The sequence below is a fragment of the Dipodomys merriami genome, unplaced genomic scaffold, assembly GCF_024711535.1.
Source record: "Dipodomys merriami isolate MVZ:Mamm:240054 unplaced genomic scaffold, mDipMer1.0.p SCAF_68, whole genome shotgun sequence".
In the NCBI taxonomy this organism is placed as follows: domain Eukaryota; kingdom Metazoa; phylum Chordata; class Mammalia; order Rodentia; family Heteromyidae; genus Dipodomys; species Dipodomys merriami.
In genome coordinates this window covers 34,002-57,409 of record NW_027206268.1, presented here as the reverse complement: position 1 = coordinate 57,409, position 23,408 = coordinate 34,002, and the positions used below count along the sequence as shown (strand labels likewise).

At 52.2% G+C, this 23,408-nt stretch overlaps 1 protein-coding gene across 1 annotated transcript; it reads right to left on the bottom strand.

Moving 5' to 3' along the window:
* Positions 1-439: 439 nt before the first annotated feature.
* Positions 440-20,216, bottom strand: Slc38a3 (solute carrier family 38 member 3). Its single transcript, XM_070005305.1, has 16 exons — positions 20,145-20,216; positions 9,796-9,952; positions 9,613-9,694; positions 9,068-9,183; positions 7,296-7,369; positions 7,118-7,210; positions 6,942-7,023; positions 5,684-5,766; positions 5,524-5,582; positions 4,662-4,826; positions 4,497-4,576; positions 4,157-4,257; positions 3,896-4,020; positions 3,652-3,796; positions 1,513-1,616; positions 440-1,410 (listed from the first exon to the last, which is right to left on the bottom strand). Exons 2-16 carry the CDS (start codon positions 9,894-9,896, stop codon positions 1,306-1,308), a joined length of 1,515 nt encoding a protein of 504 aa, XP_069861406.1. The 5' UTR covers positions 9,897-9,952; positions 20,145-20,216; the 3' UTR covers positions 440-1,305.
* Between the last annotated feature and the right edge of the window lie 3,192 nt (positions 20,217-23,408).

Genomic DNA, 23,408 nt, shown 5'->3' with positions numbered 1-23,408 from the left:
AGTCAGGGAAAGGTAGGAGGCCCACTTGGGGCTTCTGCATGGCTCCGCTGTCCCCCCCCCCCAGCTCAGACCCTCTCTGGAACTGCTGGGGATGCACCTCACGTTGCTTGCTTCTGGAGGCCTCTCTCTGTCCCACTTCCTGGGGCCTCATTAATTCCTCCCCACCTCACCCCGTGAGAAAGCAGGTCTGTGCTGAGCTTGGCCTAGCTCCAGAGCTGGGTCTGAGCATTCAACTGGTTGGTCTGGAAGGCAGGAAGGTTGAGTGAGTGGGGGTCTTCCCCTGCTTGACCCTCATTCAGGCAAGAAGATGGTGTGTGTGTGTGTGTGTGTGTGTGTGTGTGTGTGTGTGTGTGTTTCTATTACCATATGTATCCTGAATCCCCACCCTGCTTTCCAGGAACCCACAGACCATGGAGACCAAGAATATAAAAAGCACAACTTGTCTTCTGTATAATATTTATAAAAGAGGGCCGTTAGCCTCCCCACCCCTGTCCCAGTCTTGGGGCGTGGGGGATCTTTGGTTCCCAGGGGCAGGATAGACTCTGGGCTCAGCCTTTCTTCTCCTAGTAGTGGAATGTGAGATATGGACCCAGGAATTGAGTTTGGGAGTCCCAGCCTCCCTGGGACTGGTGAATGGACAGGGACAGTGACCCCTTTGGAGATGTATACCCCATCCACAGCAGAACCTCCTGGCCCAAGCTATGGGGTACGGAAGATCCCCTCTTGTGAAGGAGATAGAAGAGGACAAGAAGAGTCACTTGGTCCAAGTTTTCTAAAATGAGCCAAAAGGTTAAAAAGGAGGAAAGGGAATAATAATGAGCTGGGGGAGAGAAGCCCTCTGGGGGCACAACTCTGGCCATGAAGGGGGTGTTGGGGGGAGGCTGGGTTTCCAGCTCTGGGTTCCAGTTCTAAGTGTCCCAGTAAGCTTCTGGACCACCTAAATAGCCAGATGTTGTACTTCAGTGTATGCAGCTGTGGGAGGGGGTGGGGGAGATGAAGGGTTTGGGTGAGATCTGAGGCCACAACCCCACCCTGTTCCCTGCTCAGGAAGCCCCCCTGCAGCGCAGGATCTCAGCAGGTGGTGGCCGAAGGGCCTTGCTCCTGGCTCTTTAACAAAAACCTTCCACAGAAGAGGATGTGGGCAGGGCCAAAGGCCCTGGTGTTTATGAGTCTGTCTCCCTTGTCTTTCTCCTCCCCCCACCTCTTCACCCCCCCTCCAACCTGGCCACAGGATGGGAGCAGGGGCTTGGAGACTCTGGACCAGGGGTGCTAGAATGTGTAGACAGAAGTAGATGGAAGTCATCCTTAGTGGTTTCCTCCATGTCGGCTGGTCCCTGAGACCCAGTCAATGATAATGAAGCTCAAGCTCATGGTCATTAGTAAGAAGCCAACCACGGCGAAACAAAGAGCCTGTGGAATCCAAAAATGGGAATCACATCAAAGGTCTGGAGACCTCACCCCCCACCCTTCCCAGCCCCACACCAGCCTCCCAGCCTTCAAGCCCCCACGAACCAGGATTTTGGGTGTGGATCTAGCAGGCTCCTTCTCAGTGGGGATGATTCGGAAGTAGAAGATGGCAGGGAAGATAAAGATGAGGCATGGAGCAGAGGTGGCCCCTATAAAGATCATGGATTAAAGTTTGCGGGCAGATCCTTCAGGAAGATCAAACATTCCAGGCTGGGAAGGTGGCTCAGTGGTAGAGTGCTTGCCTAGCATGCATGAAGCCCTGGGTACGATTCCTCAGTACCACAGACACAGAAAAAGCCAAAAGTGGCCCTGTAGCTTAAGTGGTAGAGTGCTAATCTTGAACAAAAGAAGCTCAGGGACAGTATTGAGGCCCTGAGTTCAAGCCTCGGGACTGGCAAAAAAACAAATTAAGAAAGAAATAAGATCAAACATTTCTCATCAGGAGAGTTTCATGCTGTCTGATTCTGGGGCTCCAAGAAATAATACACTCCCCTCCCCACTTTTTTTGTGTGTGCCAGTACTGGGGCTTGAACTCAGGCCCTCACACTTCTTGCTTAGCTTTGTCTGCTCAAGGCTGCAACTTTTTTTTTTTTTTTGGTTGGTCTTGGGGCTTGACCTCTGGGCTTGGGCGCTGTCCCTCAGCTCTTCAGCTCAAGGCAAGTGCTCTACCACTTGAGCCACAGTGCCACTTCTGGTTTTCTAGTGGCTTATTGGAGATCAGAGTCTCTCAGACTTCCCTTGCTTGGGCTGGCTTTGAACCATGATCCTCAGATCTCAACCTCCTGAGTAGCTAGGATTACAGGCGTGAGCCACCGGCACCGGCTTCAAGGCTGGAACTTCTACTACTTGAGCCACACCTCTATTTCTGGCTTTTCACTAGTTAATGAGAGATAAGAGTCTCTTGGATTTGTCTGCCTGGGCTGACTTTGAAACTGGACCTTCAGATCTCAGCCTTCTTAGTAACTAGGGTTACAGGAATAAGCCATTGGTGTAAGGTCCATTCCTGGATGGTGAGCAGACCCCTCCCAGTACCTGCGTTACCTAGGCAACTGGGACACCTGGAAGAGGTCACATCTGCATCCACTGAGGTCACATGGATCTGATGGCCACACCTTTCTCCCACCTGATCCTACTTCCTCTTACCTGGTCCCACTTCCCTTTACCTGGACACACATTTCCCTGCCCCTACCCTAGATAAGGCCAGACGCCCTCTTTGCCAGCCGCGTGGAGTGCCAACCTGGTCTGGTCCCAGCAGGTCTACTGAATAAACCTACCCCTTACCTGAATACCACGTGTGTGGTGCTGTTCTTACTCGGCTACCTCTTTTGAAAAACCTAACAATTGGTACCCAGCCCAGGCTCAAGTGTTTTCCCATATCATCCTCCCAAGGAGCTGGGACTACAGGTATGTACCACCATTTCCAACTTAACGAAATCTTTTGTTGTTGTTGGTCATGGGGCTTGAACTCAGGGCCTGGGCGCTGTCCCTGAGCTCTTTTGCTCAAAGCTAGTGCTCTACCACTTTGAGCCATAGCACCACTTCTGGTTTTCTGGTGGTTAACTGGAGCTAAGGGTCTCACAGACTTTCCTGCCTGGGCTGGCTTCAAACTGTGATCCTCAGATTTCAGCCTCCTGAGCAGTTAGGATTACAGGTAGGAGCCGCCAGCACCCAGTTCAATGTACTCTTTTGTGGAGGCTCCTCACCTTTGAGGTCCACCCAGGTCTCTCATGAAGGAAGACAGACTGAGTGGCTTTGAGCCATTGAAAGGAATTGACAATAGCCTCAAGGAAAAGATCTAACAGTGTGTATGGCTAGCAGCCATCACTGAAAGTTTAGAGTGTGAGCTCAGAAATATGCCAGGATTTGCAGAAGTCAAACTCCTTAAGGGCATGATCCCTAACTTCTCTCTTTTTTTTTTTTTGTCGGTCGTGGGGGCTTGAACTCTGGGCCTGGGCGCTGTCCCTCAGCTCTTCAGCTCAAAGCGAGCGCTCTACCACTTGAGCTTCAGCGCCATTTCGGTTTTCTGGTGGTTTATTGGAGATAGGAGTCTCACAGTCTCTCCTGCCCAGGCTGGCTTTGAACCGTGATCCTCAGATCTCAGCCTCCTGAGTAGCTAGGATTACAGGAGTGAGCCACCAGCGCCCGGCATGATCCCTAACTTCTATAACAAGATCAGCTTCTTACCAATAATCCCAAAGATGCCCAAGATGTTGGGGGCAAAGATAACCAGCAAGTTAATACAAGTGAGCAAGCCAGTGGCAATGATCACGTGTCTCAGCCAGCTGAACTCCTGGTTCTGAAACAGCATCTGCTGAATAGCTCGGCGTACCTAGAGCAGGTGGGAAAAGCCATATATACATGAGCCTCCATCTGTGACCCTTCTCTCCCTTCACATCCACAGATCCAACCACCAGCCATCTGGGCTCACCGGGAACAAAACGATTGGCACTGTGAGTGTCACTGCTGTCAACACGGCCACACGCACACACAAGATGAGCACGTCGAATGCGTCCACTTTGTTGTAGGTGTGCAACAGTTCTGACTCGACTCTGTCTGTGGTGGGCAGGGAGTGGGAGGGGGTCAGTAGGCTAGGAAGGGAATGGTGGCATGCAGAGTGTGTGTGTGTGTGGGGGGGGACCCTGCCTTCCAGCATGGCCTCCTCCCTTGCCCCCCATTGGTCCAGCCATACCATAGAAGGTGAGGTAGCCGAAAAGGGCAGCCAGGAAGTACATGACATACATCACAGCAATGGACAGGTTAGAGATGTGTTGCATCTTCTTCTTGGAAGGGCTGTGTATGAGGGTAGGGGGAAGAGGTGCCTGGTGACCAGATGGGCCACACTGGAAGGCCCAGATATACTCCAGGGTGATCTCTCCTAGTGGCAGCTATAGAGCTCTAAGATCAGATGACTTAGGTCCACCCGTCCTTAACCAACATACAACCTAAGATCACATGCATTCTCCCAAGTCAGCTCAAGGCCTGCTCTGCCCTATCCTCCCTCCCCTCCCCCATCAGCTGTAGACACCTACTCCTTGAGCTCCGTATAGATGGGCAGCACCTCAGGGTGGCAGACGAAGGCGAAGGCCATGATGGGGATGGTATATGCTGTCTGGGGACACGTGAGACCTGGTCAAGGAAGGCCTCCACCCATCAACCTCCTCCCAACCTCCATCCCTGGCCTGGCCTCTCAGAACCTGTGAGTTGAGGGTGAAGTAGCTTGGGGTACAGAGAGCAGCAGTGTCAAGTTCTGCCTGCAGATGTGCCTTCTCCTCCATCACCTCCACGTGGCTGAAGTTGCCTGTGCCATTGGTCAAGTTGGATGGCAGAGGACATGGCACTTGGAACTTCTTGTAGATGACCTGAGGTAGGAGGAATGAGTGCATCAGATCTAGACTAGGCTTCTTATCAAGTCACCATGAAGCCACTCTACATTGAAGAAGGAGCTACCTTCTGAATCAGGCTTCCCAAAGACATTTGCCTTCTCTCAGACTGAGGACTCCCTTAGATAACTATACTCCTCTATTTCTTTCTTTTTTTTTGGGGGGGGGGGTCCGGTCGTGGGGCCTGAACTCTGGGCCTGGGCGCTGTCCCTCAGCTCTTCAGCTCAAGGCTAGCGCTCTACCGCTTGAGCCTCAGTGCCACTTCCAGCTTTTTTCTTTTTGCTTATGTGGTGCTGAGGAATCGAACCCAGGGCCTCATGCATGCAAGGCAAGTGCTCTACCACTGAGCCACCTTCCCAGCCCTCTTTTTTTTTTTTTAATGTCAGTTTTGGGACTTGAACTCAGGACCTGGGTGCTGTCCCTGAAGTTTTGTTGGTTTTGTTTTTTTTCTGCTCAAGGTTAGTTCTCTACCACTTTGAGCCACAGCTCCACTTCCAGCCTTTTTTTTTTTTTTTTTTTTTGGTGCTTAACTGGAAGAGCCTCACAGACTTCCCTGCCTGAGCTGGCTTTGAACCTCTATCCTCAGATCTCAGCCTCCTGAGTAGCTAGGATGACAGGCGTGAGCTACTGGTGCCCAACAATTACCCCTTCCTTGACTGACATGAGATCGACTCACAGCAATTAGAAAGAACACCATGCAGCTGAGAGAGAAGCCACTGGAGTAGCCGAGGTAGCCTGCAAAACAGGGAAGGGGAAGAAACTTTTGAGACTGGTTGGGAGGTGAGTGGGTGGGGCTCCTCTCTGTCCCTCCCACATCCCTCCAAGGCCACACCCACCAAGCTGCCGCATCAATGCCAGGGGCAGAATGATAGTGGAGGACACCAGGATCACCAGGTAGTTCCCATTCATGTACCAGTCCCTGCAGGGGTTAGAGTACAAAGCCAGGCTCAGAACCCGCCCTACCTGCAAAAAGGCACAATGCATAAGGGACACAGGCTTCCTGGCTTGGCACAGCTGGTAACCTTACAATTATAGCCGTTGTTGCTATTTTCTTCAGTACACAGGGGTCTGGGGAAGTGGGTGAGATGAAGGGACCTGGCTGGGGGGGGGGGGGAGGTTGACTGTGTTTTCCACAGGGGTCTCAGGGACTTGCCAATACTAAGTCCCTTGTGATTTCTTCTGACAGCTATCTTGTAGCATCCTGTCCTGGAAATGGATGTAGGGCATGGGATGGTATAGAGAGTATGGCCAGAACCATCCTTCTAGGACAAATTCAAAGGCTAACTCCTTGGGACAAAGGGCAGAATCTTTCTTTCCTTTCCTTTTCTTTTTCTTTTTCTTTTTTTTTTTGTCAGTCGTGGGGCCTGAACTCTGGGCCTGGGCACTGTCCCTCAGCTCTTCAGCTCAAGGCTAGCGCTCTACCACTTGAGCTACAGCGCCACTTCCGGCTTTTTTCTTTTTGCTTATGTGGTGCTTAGGAATCGAACCCAGGGCCTCATGCATGCAAGGCAAGTGCTCTACCACTGAGCCACCTTCCCAGCCCTAAAGGGTAGAATCTTAACTCATTCTCACCCTCCTAGAAGCTACTCTCAGCCTCATGGCCCCTATAGCTTATCTGGGCCGGTATAGCAAGAATAGAGCCTAATAATTTCCTCTCAGTCCCTAGCCACAAAACAAGATGGACACCCAGTCAGGGCTGGCTAAAGGGATGGGCAATACCTCCTCCCACACCAGCTTAATCTCTTGGTAGTGGGGGAGGGGGTGATCCGGTGGTCAGGAATAGCAAGTGCTTAGAGTTAAGCCAAAGGCTCTCAGCTCACAGGCGGGGCTCAAGGCCAGGGGGGGGCAGTTTCTCCAACCTTAGCTTGTTCCAGCCCCATCAAGTCCATCCTGGGGGTTCCCGGGTACCCCATGAACAAATGGGAATGAGTGTTGCCTCGGCTGGTAGTTCGCTTGTCTTCTACCAGCCTTGAATCTGTCTTAACTCCCCCAACCTCGGCTGGGCCTCTCCTCCCCTCCCATACCCAGGGCCAGTAGTGGGTCTCAGGGGGAAACTAAGGCCTTCCTCCCGCCTCACACCCCCTTCAGGCTCACGAAGTCTGCTCTTCCAGGTTCAAGAAGGTCTGGATGACAAGAGGCAGCTCAGATTTGATAATGTACAGATAGCTGGACATGGCTGCAGGAGAGAAAGAGAGAGGCTGGTGCTAGGGTGGACCAAGGGAAGCAGCCGTTAGACTTTCTCAGCCTCCTGTCCTGCCCACCAGCCTCACCTCCGATGTTCTGAAGCGTGATGGCTAGAGCTGCTGCCAGCTTTCCCGGGGTCCCGAAGGCACGGTAGCCCAGTTGCTCATAGGCACGGATGCCTATGGAAATGAAGTTAGGTGAGTCAAAAGAGCTCACCCAGTCTAATCCCAGCCATCCCACTGTGCAGGCTGGCGAGAGACTCACCCACAATCCCTGAGGACTTGAGGAGCAAATGGATGGAGTAGCTAGAAAGCAGGGCGACGGCTGTCAACAGGAACCTGGGTGAAGATGGCGGGAAAGAGAGGTTGCTGAATGATCCCTTGTCTGGCCGGGGCTGAGGTTTGGGTGGGGGGGGGAGGGAGGGGGCCTGGGAGGTCCCAGGGGAGTATTTGTGGTTGGGATATTTGGTACCATCATAAAAATAAATGCTGCCTGTCATCCTAGCTACTCAGGAGGCTGAGATCTAAGGATCACAGTTCAAAGCCAGACTGGGCAGGAAAGTCCATGAGACTCTTGAGACACAGTGCCCACTTCCGGCTTTTTCTGTGTATGTGGTGCTGAGGAATTGAACCCAGGGCCTCTTGCATGTGAGACAAGCACTTTACCGTTGAGCCACCTTCCCAGCCCCTCCAGGAGACTCTTATCTCCAATAAACCATTAGAAAACTGGAAGTGGCGCTGTGGCTTAAGTGGTAGAGTGCTAGCCTTGAGCTAAAGAGCTGATGGACAGCACCCGTGTCGGGTTCAAGCCTCAGGACCAAAAACAAACAAACTAACAAACAAATAAAATTAGCCCTGGCAGGAAAGTTTATGTGATTCTTATCTCCAATGAACCTCCAGAAAATTGGAAGTAGAGCTGAGGCTCGAAATGGTTGAGCACTAGCCTTGAGCATAAAAGCAAATCTAAGTTCAGTGAGCTCCAGAAGTATGACCAGAGGCAGAATATAACCTTGAAGAGAGGCTGTAGGTCAGGGGTACCTTGTGACTTTTTTTAAACCAGTCTTGGGACTTGATCTCAAGTCCTGAGTGATGTCCCTGAGCTTTTGTGTTCAAGGCTAGCACTCTACCACTTGAGCCACAGCTCTACTTCTGGCTTTTTGGTCATTAATTAGCAATAAGAGTCTCACGAATTTTCCTTTCTTAGCTGTCTTTGAATTATGATGCTCAGATCTCAGCCTCCTGAGTAGCTAGGATGACAGGCGTGAGCCATCAGTGCCTGACCTTTTTGTTTGTTTGTTTGTTTGTTTTTGGTTGGTCTTGAGGCTTGAATTCTGGGCCTGGGTGCTGTCCCTCTGCTCTTTAGCTCAAGGCTAGTGCTCTACCACTAGATCCACAGTGCCACTTCTGGTTTTCTGATAGTTTTTTGGAGATCTGAGTCTCACTGACTTTCCTGCCTGGGGTGGCCTTGAACAGCGATCCTCAGATCTTAGCCTCCTGAGTAGCTAGGATTATAGGTATTAGCCACTGGCGCCTGACAGTGCCTGACCTTATCACTACTTTCTGAGCATCCTTCTCTTGAATCTTTGGGACAAATATATTTTCCATTCAACCTGCAGATTAGAGGTCCCAGATCAGGGACACTGTGCCCACAAAAGACCTGGCCACTGCCAGAAAACTGGAAGTGGCCCTGTGGCTCAAGTGGTAGAGCGCTAGCCTTGAGCTGAAGAGCTGAGGGACAGTGCCCAGGCCCAGAGTTCAAGCCCCACAACTGTCAAAAAAAAAAAAAAGACCTGGCCATGGGTTTTGGCCTATCATTTATAAATGTGGTAGAACAGACACAGGTCTGTAAGGCTGGCCCTGTGGGTTTACTGGGCAATGAGGTAGTCTTGTCTGCCTGTGACTGTTTTTGCAGCTGTGGTTTGGGTTTAGTGTCAGAGGTGCCCACCCACCGGAGAGTGAATAGGAGGGTCTTGGGAGGTTGTGGTTGGTAGCTTGTTTAGGACTGTCTAAATTCAGAAAGTTTGCTGAGGTACTCACAGGAAAAGAATGATGCCTGTGTTGGCCATAGCGTAGGCGAGCCCCAGAATGCCGCTGCCCATGATGGCATTGCTGAGGTTGAACACTGACATCCCAAACGATGTCTTGCCCTCAAACTGCAGGAGACCGGAGTTGGGTGGAGAGGGATAGAAGTCAGAAAAACATGGAACTAGCTGGGCACCAGTGGCTCACACCTGTCATCCTAGCTACTCAGGGAGGCTGAGATCTGACGATCATGGTTCAAAGCCAACCTGGGCAGGAGAGTCCTTGAGACTCTTAGCTCCAATAAATCAGTAAAAAGCCCAAAATAGAGCTGTGGCTCAAATGATGGAGTGCTAGCCTTGAACAGAAAAGCCACTCAGGAATAGCTGTTAGGCCTGAACTCAAGCCCCAAGACTGGCAAAACAAACAAACAGGAAAACAACAAAACAACCATGGGTATGGTGGTACTGTCCCTCAACCTCCCATCACCAACCCCAGAGCACCCCATTACTGTGCCGAACCTCCCCACAGTCCCCCAAAACCCTTTGGATAGTCCAGCTCACATCAGTAAAGTGTGGCTCCTTGCTGGGGCTTTTCTGTAAGAAGCTCTTGCCTTCCACACAGCTCCTTCTGGAATCCTCCATCCTGCAGACAGGAAGCAGGGTTGGTGACTGAGGTCCAGTCCTGTGCAGTGGACCCCCTGCCCATCCTGTCCAGAGCCTCCACTTAGATCCTCTTCTACTCACCTCTCATTGCCCGTGGTAGGCATGCCCACAGGTAGTAGGCCTTCCAAGTGTTTGCCGTTGGGCACCAGCTCCACCATCTCTGTCTGCAAAGGTGCTTCCATGACTTGGAGGCCACAATCTGGAGTTCTTGCTCTCACACCAACAGTCAGGCAGGTGTCTGTGGAGCAGCCAGCCTTCTGTTATCTTTGGGCTCACAACTCAACCTTCCATACAAGGTCAGTAGCAGAAGCTTGCTCAGGACATATGCTCACCTGAGTCTCTGCCTACTGCCTTACTGGGTGGGGGGGGCTGATTTAGGATGACGGGGTTAGCTCTTGTACACCTGGGTTCCCCCAAATGTGTGTGTGTGTGTGTGTGTGTGTGTGTGTGTGTGTGTGTGTATGTGTGTGAATCCTGGGATTTGAACTCAGGACCCAGGCACTGTCCCTTAGCTTTTTCACTCAAGGCTGGCAATTTTCCACTTGAGCCTTAGCTCTACTTTCGGCTTTTTGGTGATTCACTGGAGATAAGAGAGGCACGGATGGGGTTGGGAATGTGGCGTAGTGGTAGAGTGCTTGCCTAGCATGCATGAAGCCCTGGGTTCAATTCCTCAGTACCCCATACACAGAAAAAGGCTCCTAAGTAGCTAGATGGGAGTTACCAGTGCCTGGCTTTCCCGGGACATCTTGCTGGGACACCTCACCACGTGAGTCTTTGCAACCTCAGTTTCCCCATCTGTAAAGTGAGTGTCATTTGTACGTGGCCTGAGCTGACCCGGCAGCAGGAGGATGCTTGAATCCCAGGTCCTCAACCCTCCTCGGAGTCTGCCCTCAGGAATGACTCTCCCTCCCGACCCTGGTTTTGGTACACAGTTTCCTGCACTGGGTCTGGGTGCCAGGACCCTCCTGTCCAACCTAGAATGGCATTGCCTGATGGCTGGAGGCCTTGGGAGAGGGTGAGGGCTGTGGGCCTTGTTCCCAGCCGCCCGGCGGGCACTGCTGGCAGCCAGAACAAAGGGCTCTCTGTGGGCTGAGAGTTGGCACTAGCAACAGCAGGCGCAGAGCTGTACCCCCACCCTCGAGCTAGGGGCCTGAGGCAGTGCCGGGGCCTATGGACACCTGGTTCTTACTGCCTGGCTGTGGTGAAAAGCTCTGAAGGGCCCTTCCAGGAAATGGGTGTTTCAGGGCCTAGATTCTCTGGGCCACCCAATCCTAACCTTCCACATAGTCTTGGTCAGGTTTTCCTTCAAGCCTCTCCTCTCTCCTCTCCTGCCAGGGTCTGGCAACACTCAGGTGCCCAACATCCAGATCATCCTCTAAATAAAGCCCTTGCTTTTTTGGAGTCTCCCCTACCCCCCAGCTAGGATTCCAGGGCTTGGCCTGGATCACTAGTCAGTACCTCTTTCTTGCTCTTAGGAGTTGGTTGTGCTTGGAACTCAAAAGATCCAGCTTCCCCGTTCCCCCTTTGCATTACCCAGACAACTCATTGGCTCCTCTCACATCCCTGGGACCAGGAGTTGACTACCCAAGCCCAAAAGGTGTCTGGGCATCATAAACCAGGTTCTGTTGGGATATCCTGAAAGCCAGACAAGCCAGAAGGAGGGCTGAGCCAGAATGGAGACCAGAAGATGGGGTAACTCTGTTAGAAGAGACAGCCCGCCACAGCCTGTCCTGAGTCCCATGCTGCTTTTCCCAAATGATGCTCTGAATTCTCATTTCTCTCATTTATTATTATTAATTAATTAATTTTTGTTGGTCATGGGTCTTGAACTCTGGGCCTGGGCACTGTCCCTAAACTTATTCAGCTCAAGGCTAGCACTCTACCACTTGAGCCACAGCATCACTTCTGGCTTTTTCTGTATATGCGGTACTGAGGAATGGAACCCAGGGCTTCATGCATGCTAGGCAAGCACTCTATCACTAAGCCACATTCCCAGCCCCCATTTCTCTCATTTTAGAACCTGGTAGTCTCTGGTCTAGCTCAAGGGATGAGGTGAATAAGGAAGTTGGGACTAAGCTCTGTGTGTGTGTGTGTGTGTGTGTGTGTGTGTGTGTGTGTGTGTGTGTGTGTGTGTGTGTGTGTGTGTGTGTGTGTGTGTGTGTGTGTGTGTGTGTGTGTGTCCTGGGTTTGGGTTTGAACTCAGGTCCTGGGCACTATACCTCAGCTATTTTGCTCAAGACTAGCACTCTACCATTTGAGTCACAGCTTCACTTCCAGCTTTTTGGGTGCTTAATTGGAAACAAAGTCTCACACACAGGCTTTCTTGCCCAGGCTAGCTTTGAACTGTGATCCTCAGATCTCAGCCTCCTGAGTAGCTAGGATTAAGAGTCATGGATTTAGGCTTTACATTCTGGTATCCTTAAACTTTAATCACTGATCAGGAGACTTCCCTCCCTCATTTCCTTAGGCCAGAACTCAGATTCTGGGTACCTTATATCTAACACCATAACTACCTCTACCTTCTCATCTGCTTGCTCTGAGTCCCCCTTCTCCTTCTAGCCTGTCTACCCCGGGCCATAGCAATATTGGTTTCTCTTCTTGAGCCATCCCTGAGACTAGAATTCCCTAGGCCAGCCTGTTCTCTAAGCTTTGCCATCAGTCTACTTCAAGAACTCTACCTGCTTACTTATATACCAGTGCCAGGTCTCCAAAGTCCTTTCACAGAGCCCCCTGGCACTCAGCAGGTTGCCCATGCCCAGCCCCCCAACCTGGGCAAGCTGGGACAGGCCCTCAAAGAGTACTAAGTCTGAGCCGGCAGCCTGAACAAAGCATCCTTCTCTGCCATTTAATAACTGAAGCCCTGAGGGCTTGCCTGGGCTGGTGTGTGCAACGGGTGCATTGTGTTCTGGCTAAGGTGTCCCACCGGGACACCTAGAAGCCAGCCACTGCCTCCAGGGAAACCACAGTTCCTAGGCTGTAGGAGTTGTGGAAGGTTCTGGCTCCATAGTCTCTCTCACTCTGTAGGATGTGAGACTAGACCTTTGGGGCCTGGTGGTATCACTCATTCCTCATTGCCGAGTCTCAGGCTGGGCCAAAATCCTGGCAAAGCTAGGAAATAGCCAGCGATTTCTGCGTTGAAAGGGCTAAACCCACAAATCCCACCCTCATAGCTCCTGCTAGAAGTGAGCCTTGGGCTGCGAATGTGGCTTAGTGGTAGAGTGCTTTCCTAGCATGCATGAAAAAGCCCTGGGTTCACTTCCTCAGTACCATATAAATAGAAAAAGCCAAAAGTGGCACTGTGGCTTAAGTGATAGTGTTAGCCTTGAGCAAAAGAAGCTCAGGAACATGCCCAGACCCTGAGTTCAAGCCCTAAGACTGGCCAAAAAAAAAAGTAATCCTGGTGAGACATATTCTTCTGGGACTCAGAGGAGGGCCGAGGTTAGAGGTAAGAGGTAGATGGCAGGTGCTGGTGGCTCACTCCTGTAATCTTAGCTACTCAGGAGGCAGGAAAGCCTTTTCTCCAAATAAGCACCCCCCAAAAGCCAGAAGTAGAAATGTGGTTCAAGTAGTAGAGTGCTAGCCTTGAGCACAAAAGCTCAGAGATAGTGTCCAGGCCCTGAATTAAAAACCCTAGGAATGGCACACACACACACACACACACACACACACACACACACACACACACACACACACACACACACACACACACACACACACACACACACACACACACACACACACACACACACCCCAAGATAGAGCATTTGCCAGTCAGCCTGCACAAGTTCCATCTCTAGCAACTCAATACCAAAAAATAAAAAAAGAGGGAGAAGGGAGGGAAAGACCTGCTCCACGAGATGATATAACTAGTGCTAAAATTCCACAGGATTTCTAAGGTGTGGAACAGGACAGAATGCCTCAGGCAGAAGGTACAGCATGGGCAAAGGTCCTGAGGTGTGGTATAGAGCAGGTGGTGTGGGTGGAATGAAGGTTCTGTGGCTTCAGACAAGTCTGGCAGAACATTAAAGGCTGGGTCAAGGTTTGTACTTCAGTCAAAGGTAGGGCAGAGGGTGGGGTCCCAGAATGGGGCCCAGGGGAAAGATTAGCTTGGCTTTTCACCGGGGACCCCAGCCATTTCCTGTGGCTGGAAGCCTATTTTTCACAGCTCCTGACCCTCAGGCCTCCTTTGCATGGAGGAGTCAGGGCAAACGCAGGGAAGAGCTCTTGCTTCAGAAAAGCTTCTAGCCCAATGCCACCAGTGGTTCAACCCCTGTAAATCCTAGCTACTCAGGAGACTGAGATCAAAGATCATGGTTCAAAGCCAGCTCAGGGTAGGAAAGTTAGTGAGACTCACTGCCAATTAACTACCAAAAGCCAGAAATGGAGCTGTGGCTCAAGTGGTAGAGTACGAACCTGAGGGAAAAAGTTAAGAGACCAGAGCCCAGTCCCTGAGTTCAAGCCCCAGTAGTGTCACATAAAAAAAATAAAGAAAAGCTTTCAGGAGATCCTAGTCCACTCTGGTGAAAGGCCAGATCAGCTGGGCACGGGTGGCTCACGTCTGTCATCCTAGCTACTCAGGAGGCTGAGATCTGAGGATCGCGCTTCAAAGCCAGCCTGGGCAGAGAAGTCCAGGAGACTCTTATCTCCAATGAACCACCAGAAAACAAGAAGTGGCACTGTGGCTCAAGCGGTAGAGCACTTGCCTTGAGCTGAAGAGTTGAGAGACAGTGCCCAGGCCCAGAGTTCAAGCCCCACGACCGACAACAACAACAAAAGGCCAGATTAGATACTTGGCCTGCTTGGGGACCCTCAGAGTGGGTCCCCAAGGGTCTCCCAATGTCTAGGTCTCCTACAAGGCTGGAGAGGAGCCTCCTGGAGGCCTTTGCCTATAGAGCGGGTGGCCCAGAGAAGGGTCGAGTCTTAGGGCATGGAGGTCATTGGCCAGGTCATCAGAATGGCATCCGTCATGGGTGCAGTGTGGAGCTGAGCAGTAAATCAACCTCTCAGACCAGGGTTCTGGGCCAGGAGGGGCAGGAGCTGCAAGATGGCACAGCAGGTAACGCCTGCTCATGCGGATATCACAAGAGTGTGAATTTGTCAGGCACACCTTGGGCGGGTGTTGAGTTTGGCTAATTAAAGACTTGTAGGCTCAGGAATCCAGGCCACAGCCGGCTGGCTGCTGCTTGAAGCAGTCGCTATCCCAAGAGTCCCCGGGCTTGGAGCCCTGCTTTTCTCACCAGTGCCCAGGGGCAGATGAAGGTCTGCAGTGGTGGATCAACTACAAAGGAGCATCCGTAGTGTCCTTCCCTTGGTCCTGTGGCCACTGTGCATGGATGGAGGTGCAGGTTCCATGGAACTTACTGTCATGGCCCAGACCCCTCAGCCCAAGAAGGACTTAGGTAGGAACAATTGATCTGGCTTGAGTTTACTATGACTCTATCTCAGGACTCTCCAGTTCTGGCCCAGCTCACTTTCCTCCATGTGTGTGTGTGTGTTTGTGTGTGTGTGTGTGTTGGTACTAGGGCTTCAGCTTTCTGGTGGTTATTTGGAGAGGGGAGTCTCACAGACTTTTCTAGCTGGGCTGCCTTTGAATGGCAATCCTCAGATCTCAGCCTCCTGAGTAGCTAGGATTACGAGCTACTAGCTACTAGCATCTGGCCACACTTTCCTTCTTGGTTAAGACAGGGTACCTCTCCCAGCCTAGCATCCATCTACAGCTACCCCTACTCCTACTCCTCTAGGCTTCCGAGGAAACATACCCTCTCTTAGGACAGAGAAATAGGATGCACTGACAGGTTTGAGTTTTATGTTCTCCACACAGTCAGGGGCCGCTGGGAGCTGATGTGGAGGTCAGAGATCTAGGCCAGGGCAAGTAGACAGCTGTTAGAACAGAAGAGAGTCTGAAAAGATATCCTTGCAGCTGGATGCCAGTGGCTCATGCCTACAATCCTAGCTACTCAAGGCTGAGATCTGAGGGTCAATCAAGATTCAAAGCTAGCCTGGGCAGACTCTTAACCTCCAATGAATCACCAAAAAGCTGTGAAGCAGAGCTGTAATTCAAGTGGTAGAGCACCAACCTTGTGCAAAAAAGCTAAAGGATAGCACCTAGGCTCTGAGTTTAAGCCCGAGTAAACACACACACACACACACACACACACACACACACACACACACACACACACACACACACACACACCACACACACACACTAACATCCTTGGCAGGTACCAGTGGCTCACACCAGCAATCCTAGCTACTCAGGAGGCTGAGATCTGAGGATGGCAGCTTGAAGCCAGCCCGGGCAGGAAAGTCTGTGAGACTCTTCTCTCCACTAAACTACCAAAAAAAGATGAAAGATGAGCTGTGGTTCAAGTGGTAGAGTGCTAGCTTTGAGCAAAGAAAGCTCAAGCTCCAAGATCAGTTTAAAAAAAAAAAAAGACACTCCCCCCCCCCCCCAGGCCACAAATCCAGATTTTTTTTGTTTTGTTGGTTGTGGGTCTTGAACTCTGGGCCAGGGCGCTGTCCCTCAGCTCTTCAGCTCAAGGCTAGCACTCTATCATTTGAGCTACAGCGCCACTACTTACTTTTTCTGCTTATGTGGTGCTGAGGAATCGAACCCAGGGCCTCATGCATGCGAGGCAAGCACTCTACCATTGAGCCACCTTCCCAGCCCCAATAAATCCAGATTTTGGTCATCATAGATCTCACTTTCGCTCCTGCCACAAGTGGCCGGTGTGCGGCCAGCACTGGGTTAAGATGTGAACACACACAAGGGGGGGGGGGCGTAGCCAGGTCAAGGCTAATGCCCCAGAACATTGAGGTATTGGCCATACCAATCTCTCATCCCCCCCCAGTTCCCTGGCCCTGGAATCTAAAGTCTGTGCCTCTGTATTCTGGGCATCCGGAATTGTCTAGAAGGATCTGAGAGGCCCAGCTGGGGCCGGAAGATAGACTTTCCTGTGATAAGGTACATTTCCTAGACACCAAGGGAGACTTACAAGCCACCTTGGACTCACCTCCCATCATCTAGTCCTGGATCCTCCTTGCTTGGGCAGCCTTCAGTGAACTATCAAGCTCAAGTTGGCCAGAGCCACCAGCAATCCCCTTCCCCCACTCCACTGCCAGCCCGCTGGGAGGGACGTGCAGCCAGAGGCCCAGCTGAGGCAAAGGACAGGACATCACGTGACTGAGGCCCCCCCAGAGGCAGGGGAGACCCTACGCCAGCCGGCCCATCTTTCTCCCTGCTGACCCAGAATCCCCTGGAGGCGGCCAAATATTTGGACAGCCGGACTTGGGCCCCAAAGAAAAGCTGGAACGCAGGCCTCTGGCAATTTAGGATTCATTATAGACCCTGATAGGGGGCTAAAGGCAAGGTCGGTGTGGAGGAGGGGCACCATCAGAGGTCAGAAAGAGGCAGAGAGAGGCCCAGGAAAGGAACAGAGAAAGACGAGGGAAAAATAACACACACACACACACACACACACACATTACACACACACACACACGCATTACACATACTGTTCTAGGCAGACCACAGGCCCAGGAGCATGGGACACAATTAGAGGAAAACAGAGAGACAAAAAACACTTGTTGATAGATGGTTTAGGCATTCAGACAGGGAGACAGAGACAAAGATAGCCAGAGAGGTGAGAAAAAAAAAAGAGAGATGGCCAGCCAATCAGAAACAGCCAGGTAGACAGACAAACAGAGCAAGAGATGGCAAAGGGATACTCATGAAAGACACAGAGAGCCCCAGAAAAATCCAGAAGGGGAGAGGGAACCAAGATGCCTTTTCGTGGTGACAGTAGGCCCAGTGGGCTCTGGGAAGACAGTCAAACACCCCAGAGGCCATTTGAAGTCCACTACCTCATCTCTAAGTCTCCATATGGTTGGGCTATGCTTCTATCAGGTACACTGCCAGTCAGTGACCAACCTTGTTAGTGCCTTAAGACCGAGCTCAGCTGGAAAGCTCAGGGAACCCAGAGCCAACACCTAAGGCTTGTCTACCTGAACAGTTAAAAAGACATGACAGTCAGCCAGAGTGACTACCATTGTCAGTGGCCACACACATGTGCAGACGTGCTGGCTGAGAGGCTGTGTACAGGACGTGGCCCGCAGGGCGGAAATTCAAAAGCAAGCAACTTTAGGCCCCTGGCAGGAAAGCCCCTCCTGCTCTAGCAGCTGGGCCTTCCCTTTGGTCCCCCCAGAAGCCTTGCCTGGTCCTCTGGAGCCCCACCCTGCCCTCCTGTGTCTCCTACCAGGCAGAATGAAAGGCCTACCTCTTCAGTATTCTTCCATTCACCAGACTGCTGGTGTTCAGTAAGTGGTCAATGAATGGAGGGGGTTCAAGGCCCTTTGAGCCAACCCTCAGCTCATCTTAAGTGTTCTAAGAGGGCCTGTTCTCTACTGTGCCTGGTGTCTAGACTAGAACATTCTCCCATGCACCCTACTAGGCTGCACATCCCATTTCGGCTTTCTGCTCCCCCCCCCCCCCCACTGCATCTCTTCAGTAGGCCCCCATCTCCTCCCTTATTATATGTATTCCTGACCTGGCACCGATGATTCGTGTCTGTACTACCCTGCTAGTCAGGAGGCTGAGATCTGAGCATTGCGGTTCAAAGCCAGGCCAGGGAGTTAAGTTCACAAGTATCTTTTCTTCAATGAAGCACCAAAAAGCCAGAAGTGGAGGTGTCACTCAAGTGGTAGAATGCCAGCCTTGAGCAAAAAAGCTCAGAGATAGCATCCAGGCCCTGAGTTCAAGTCCCAGTACTAGCAGGCACACACACACACACACACACACACACACACACACACACACACACACACACACACACACACGCGCAAATATGTTCTTATGTTCATATCCAGACTTCCAGGGTATGTTTCACTCAGCTTAAAATCATTCTTTGGCCCAGAGACCATGAACCACCTCCGGTTCTCATCATGCCTCAGTTTCTCCATTTAAGGCTACTTGCTAGGGCACGGACACAAGCATAGGAGCAATAGGCAATCATGGCATTGCCATGTGGAGCCCTGGACGGCAGGAGTTTGGGAGGCCAGTGAAAAACATATCCACTGGGTCCAAGCAGAATGAAGTTCTGAGACACACACCCTGCCCAGAAATCAGAGATTGCCATTCCTGATTTCAGTCATTCATGGCCTCTCAGAGATGTGTCAGGTCTGGCTTCATACAATCCCAGTCCATCCTACCACTGGGGATTCTTAGAGAAAGCCTCCATCTCTGGTGCAGAAACTCCTCCTTCCAAATAAGAACTGCTTGGATCTCTATAGCATTTGCCTTTCCAGATGGAGTGCTCCAATGGACTGGTCTTTCTCTTCCAGAAGGATCTAAGCCCCCATCCTAGACTGTCTACTAAGGGGTTTCTTCCAGGGGTGATGCTGTTGACAAGCATGGAAGGAAACAGGTCTGGCAGGCTGAAGGAAGGACTCCAGAGAGTATCCTGGCTCCAGGAACAAGACCCTTGGCGTTAGCCCTTCTCAGTCCTCTTTGGGAGCCCATAGCTGGGCACAGGGTTCAGGTCACTGGAGGGGAAAGGGCAGATTCCCCACAGGCCCCACCCCTGGCCTCTTTCCTCCAGTGTAAACAAACGCACGCACTAGCCATGGCCAATGAAAGGGGCCAATGAGGGGGGGGCGGGCTCATGCAAACTGAGTCTGGGTCCCTTCTCTCCTGGGGACCCCGATGGCAGGTGGGGAGGGGGCATCTGCCCTCCCCCCCAAAGCCACAAGAACCCTACTCTCCCAGCTTGCCCCCCTCCTTGCAACAAATGGGGTAGGGGTTCTGGGGCCAGCATGTACCCCCCCATGGCCACCTTAGGAGCGCGCTCTGCCCTCAAAACCTTGCCCAAGGAGACTGGGATAAATACACCCAGATTCCCAGCCTGCCAGCACCGTGTCGGGTGCTCTGGGGGGAAGGGGGACCCCTCGGGGACCCTCTCTAGTCCATGCTGGGGCGGGGGGGGGCGGCAAGCCAGATCGAGGTACCTCTGTACCGACTCCCCAACTTCTCAAACTAGGTTTCCGGTGATCCCGGGACGAGGGATTGAGGGGTGGGGGACAGCTGTCCGGCTCGGCTCGGCCAAGAAGTTTCTAGTCAACGTGGGGCCCCTGTGGGGACCTTGGCGGGAGCTCAGAGCCGGGTTCCGCCGGGAGCAGGTCTGCAAACCGGTGCCCGGGACTCCACGGAGCCTGGGCGCGCGGTCTGCTTTGGTGGTGGTGGAGGGGGGGATCGGGGTGGTGGGGAGGAGGTTTGACATCGGAGAAGGGGAGGGGAGGGAAGCATGCCCAGAGCAAGCCCCGAAGGGGCTCAGCCCTCCCTGCGTCCCTGGACTGGGAGGAGGAACGGAGGGGGGGTGTCCACGGGTCCCCCCACCCCCCCTCCCCGCCGCCCCGTCCCGTCCCCGGGGTACCTGGCCTCGTGGGCGGGCAGGCGCGGCGCTCCGCTGCTCCGCTCGGGCTGGTGCGGTCCGCCGTGTTCCTGGCAAAGCACAAGGCTGAGAACAGAGACGGCCCCGGCTGGGGATGAAGGGCTCCGGGCCCCGCCCCTGGCCCGCCCCCCCTCCCCTCCCCTCTGGCCCCTGTCAATCCCCTGGGCTGCCTGCGGGGGGGGGGGGGGGAGGAGGGGCTGGTCCTGGGGAAAGGCAGTGGGTGGGTGGGGGCCAGGCCCGCCAGGAGTGGGGGGGGGATCGGAGGGGGGGTGGAGAACATGGGGGACCCCAAGACCCCTAAAGTGGGAGAGCTGGGATGGAAAAGATACCCTGGAGTCTTGGGACTGGTGTGTGGGGTGGGGATGCCTCAGGGCCCAAGCAGATTGTCTGTCAGAACACTGGCGGCCCTTAACCCCTGGAATACTTTGCCTTCCCATCCCTGAAGCCAGAGGGAGAGCTTTGGCCAAGAGGAGTGAGAACAAGGCAAAACTTCACTTTCCCCTGCTGGGGTGGGGTGGGGCTGGAGTGGTCTCTGAATGAAGCCACTACCACAACGTGTTATCTTGAGCTGAGTGCCCAAGGCTCACACCTGTAAATCCTGGTTACTCTAGGAGGCTAAGATTTGAGGATCAAGGTTGGAATCTCTAGCTCCTGTAAGAAAAGTCCAAGAGATTATCTCCAGTTAAAGAGCAAAAAGTTGCCAGTCTCACCGGTAATGGGATCCCAGTTGGAGGGAAAATTCTGTTTGCACCCTAGTAATCAAAAGGGTGTGTATGGTTGAGCAGGGTGCCAGTGGCTCATGCCTGTCATCCTAGCTACTCAGGAGGCTGAGATCTGAGGATTGAGGTTCAAAGCCAGGCCGAGCAGGAAAAGTCTGGGAAACTTATCTCCAATAAACCACCAGAAAATCAGAAGTGGCGCTGTAGCTCAAGTGGTAGAGCGCTCACTTGAGCTGAAGAGCAGAGGGACAGCGCGCAGGCCCAGAGTTCAAGGGTATGGTTGCAACTAGAGGGAGGAGGGAAGGAGGGGAGAGGTAAGCTAGTTCTGTATCTTGCGCCATATCTTTCATTCTTTCTTCTTTTGCATGTGCTGGCACTGGGGCTTGAACTCAGAGCTTAGATGCTATTCCTTGGCTTTTTTTTTTCCCCCCTCAAGACTAATGTTCTACCAGTAGAGCCACTGTTCCACTTCCAGCTATTTTTTGGTGATTAATTAGAGATAAGAGTCTCCGGAACTTAACTACTTGGGTTGATTTTGAACCGTGATCCTCAGATCTCAGCCTCCAGAGTAGGTAGGATTATAGGTGTTAGCCATTGGCGTCTGGTTTATATCCTTCATTCTTTATTATTACCGTGTAGGAGATTGCCCATGGATGTAGGAACTGGGATTTGGTGCCCAGAAGAAGGGGCTTTGTGGGGAGGAGGTCTTCTGTCTTGGCTAGAGGCTCCTGCTTCCTAACTAGGAGCTTGGTTCTCAGAGGTGGATGGCAGGCATAAGGCCCAGATCTAGCCTAGCGGGGTGGGAGGCACTGATCTTTCAGGGTAAAAGGGAGGGGGGAGGTTCTCAGAGCATCTGTGTGTGCCACTTGCTTCTCAGCCACTGGCTCTGATCCGATTAATCGCATGGCTTCTGCTGTTCCTATCCAAGCTAGACTTCTCTGTACCATGTCTGCCCCCCCCCTTTCCTGGCACAGGGGGTAATACTCTCAAAGGATAGGCCTCACCCCTCCCCTGCCTTGGGCTGAGAGTCAGGACTCTCAGAATCCAGGACTCCCGGATTCTTTTCCTGTTGACTCACAATACCACTACCGCCAAGCCCTAACATGCCTCAGTTTCCCTCTGTTGTCATAAAGTAATAGCTCTGTTGTTTACCCTGGCCTGAGGGGAAAGGGAAAATGATAGGCTCAGCTGTGGGACAAGGGTCTCAGTGGCAACGGAGAGGGCCAGGGGCCGGGAGGGTTAAAGAAAAAAGGCATTTGGATAAGGACAACTTTCAAAAACCTTAAGACGGTCAAGTCTTAAGTCTTACTGCTAAGCTAGAAGACAGGAAGTAACTGGTTATGCCTCCTGATTAAGGCTACCAGACCAGAGCTCATGGTGATCATGAAGACCCATTAGACGTGTGTCCTCCACAGTGTTATGATGTAGAGATGCACACATGTCATCCGCAGGCTCTGAGGTAGGAGAATCAAGAATCTGTGGTCAGGCCCGGAGCCTGTGGCTCACGCCTGTAATCCTAGCTACTCAGGAGGCTGAGATCTGAGGATCATGGTTCAAAGCCAGCCCGGGCAGAAAAGTCCGCGAGACTCTTATCTCCAATAAACCACTAGAAAACTGGAAGTGGTGCTGTGGCTCAAGCAGTAGAGCGCTCGCCTTGAGCTGAAGAGCTCAGGGAGAGCGCCCAAGCCCAGAGTTCAAGCCCCATGACTGACAAAAAAAAAAAAAGAATCTGTGGTCATATCAAGTTTGAGGTCAGCTTGGGCTACATCATGAGACCCTATCTCAGAACACAAATAATAATAATAATAATAATAATAATAATAATAATAATAATAATAATAATAAAGAGCCTGGCTCCAGTGTCTCACTTCTGTAATCCTAGCTACTGAGGAGGCTGAGACCAGAGGATTACAATTTGAAGCCAGCTGAGGCAGGAAAGTCCTTGAGATTCTTATCACCCATTAGCTACTGAAAAGCTGCCAGTGGAGGTGTGGCTCAAGTGGTAAAACACCAGCTTTGAGGGAAAAAGCTAAGGGAGAGATTCCTGGCTCTGAGTTCTGAGTTCAAGCCTCAGAACCAACCAGCATTAATAACAATAATAGCAATCATCATCATAAATGGCATGCAACAGAGACACTCTAAATGCTCATGGGACCCATCTGCAAAGGGCTGACAGCCTCCATCAGTAATTCTTGAGGGGCTAAGGCTGGCTCAAGGGACTGGAAGAAGGAGCTGGTTGGGTTGGGCTGGTGTGGGAGGCCCCCAAAGCTGGTATAAATGTGGGGTCCCTGGATCAGGCCAGTTGTGGCTAGAGGAGAGGCTGACTGTTTGTTGTTGCTAAGCCTGGGCCCCCCGCCAGGGCAAACACAACAGTGAGGCCTTTCCTACCACCTGCCGAATCTCCCAGCCCTAGGCTGCAGAGAGACTGGACAGCTGTGCATTCAAGATGGGGTTCTGGGAGCTGCTAGACACCCTCTCCCAGAGGCTGGAGGGAATACCCATGCATGCGTCCACTCTGTGTATTTGG